Source organism: Belonocnema kinseyi, chromosome 1, assembly GCF_010883055.1.
Source record: "Belonocnema kinseyi isolate 2016_QV_RU_SX_M_011 chromosome 1, B_treatae_v1, whole genome shotgun sequence".
In the NCBI taxonomy this organism is placed as follows: Eukaryota; Metazoa; Arthropoda; class Insecta; order Hymenoptera; family Cynipidae; genus Belonocnema; species Belonocnema kinseyi.
In genome coordinates, this window is record NC_046657.1 from 106,891,307 (window position 1) to 106,892,636 (window position 1,330).

Below are 1,330 nucleotides of genomic sequence, written 5' to 3' on the forward strand. Positions count from 1 at the left end.
AACATGGATTTTTCGATTCAAAAATCATCAGTTTTTATTTTTTTTAACGGAAACTATAATGTTTACGAAAAAAGTTTAAACGGGTACATGCATTCATTTTTATAAAGCTATCGAGCAGTATTTTTCATTTTTCCAAATTCGGACTTTTGATTCTGACGCGTAATGTCACCGCGCAGACAATACTTTTACGCGTTTTCGAGCGCTCAGCGAGTTATTGCATCCAGGGGCTCAATTTGTACACATTAAAAAAAATTGTAAACACTTATTTTTACAATCTACTCATAAAATTTAAATTCTTACCTAAAAAAACTTACTAAAGTTGTTTAAAATTTGCAATTACTATTATTATTTTTTTATATTATTATTATATTTGATTATATTATATTTATTTATATTTTTTATATTTTTATTATATTATTAGATTATTATTACATTTTATATTAATATTTATTATTTATTGTTATTGTTTTCATAATCTTTTCGTTCTCATTTTCACATGAAAATTGCACTTTTTAAAAAAAAAGCTTTTAATTTCATGCAGTACAGTTTTGAAAGTTGCAGTTTGATTAAAACCGAAAACACTCGTGAGCTAGGGAGGAATTTGCGAATTCTTTGAATATTAATCTGAAATTTTGCACAGATTTGCCGAAAGCTGACAAAATGTGTCCTCGCCGACGTTTTGGAAAATGTTGACGTCATGGCAAAAATAATGCACACACAACCACGTCACCTGGTCTGCGAAGTTAAACTGAATTTCCTCCCTAAAAAATATTACAAGCACAAATTTAATACTAGTCCGTCGGAAATAATCAGCTGTACCGAGAGGAGTTTCTTCAAGGAAATGTTCAAGGAAATAAAAAAAGCTGGAAAAGCGGCAGGTGGAGCTCTTATTTATATTTTGGAAGACAAAGTTAAGGACAAGGACGAAAATGCTCGACTCGATGATGACGACAGGGAAACGAGTCAGCGAAATCCTCGAGAAGACGCCGGAGAAAATCACGAATCTTCCGATGAAGAAGAAATCGCCGAAGACGCTGATGCTTCAACGGCGAGATCTTTGTCGCGCCATCGGGAAAATCTTGGATATGATGATCCTGAAGAAGAGGAAATGGATGCTGCTGATAACGAAAATGACGATTTGATGGACACGAGTGCGAATTTTAATTTAAATTCAAGTCATGCAGACGCCGACGATGGTTATTATTCATCCCTCTCCCAGGATTCAGAAAGATCTCGGTCCCATCAAAGAAAGTTGGAGGTTGTTAATTTGTATCCAAATATTCTCGAATACGATTACGATGAAGAGAAAGAGGAGTGGGCAAAGTGTTCT

At 33.8% G+C, this 1,330-nt stretch overlaps 1 protein-coding gene across 2 annotated transcripts in view; it reads left to right on the top strand.

Annotated features, from left to right (window-relative positions):
• The window catches only part of LOC117169978 (DNA-directed RNA polymerase I subunit RPA1), a 63,216-nt gene that overhangs the window by 53,951 nt on the left and 7,935 nt on the right, over nt 1-1,330 (top strand). For both annotated transcript variants that reach the window (XM_033356492.1, XM_033356497.1), the window contains exon 12: nt 641-1,330. In XM_033356492.1, coding sequence (XP_033212383.1) covers nt 641-1,330 — 690 coding nt within the window. The remainder of the gene's footprint in view (nt 1-640) is intronic.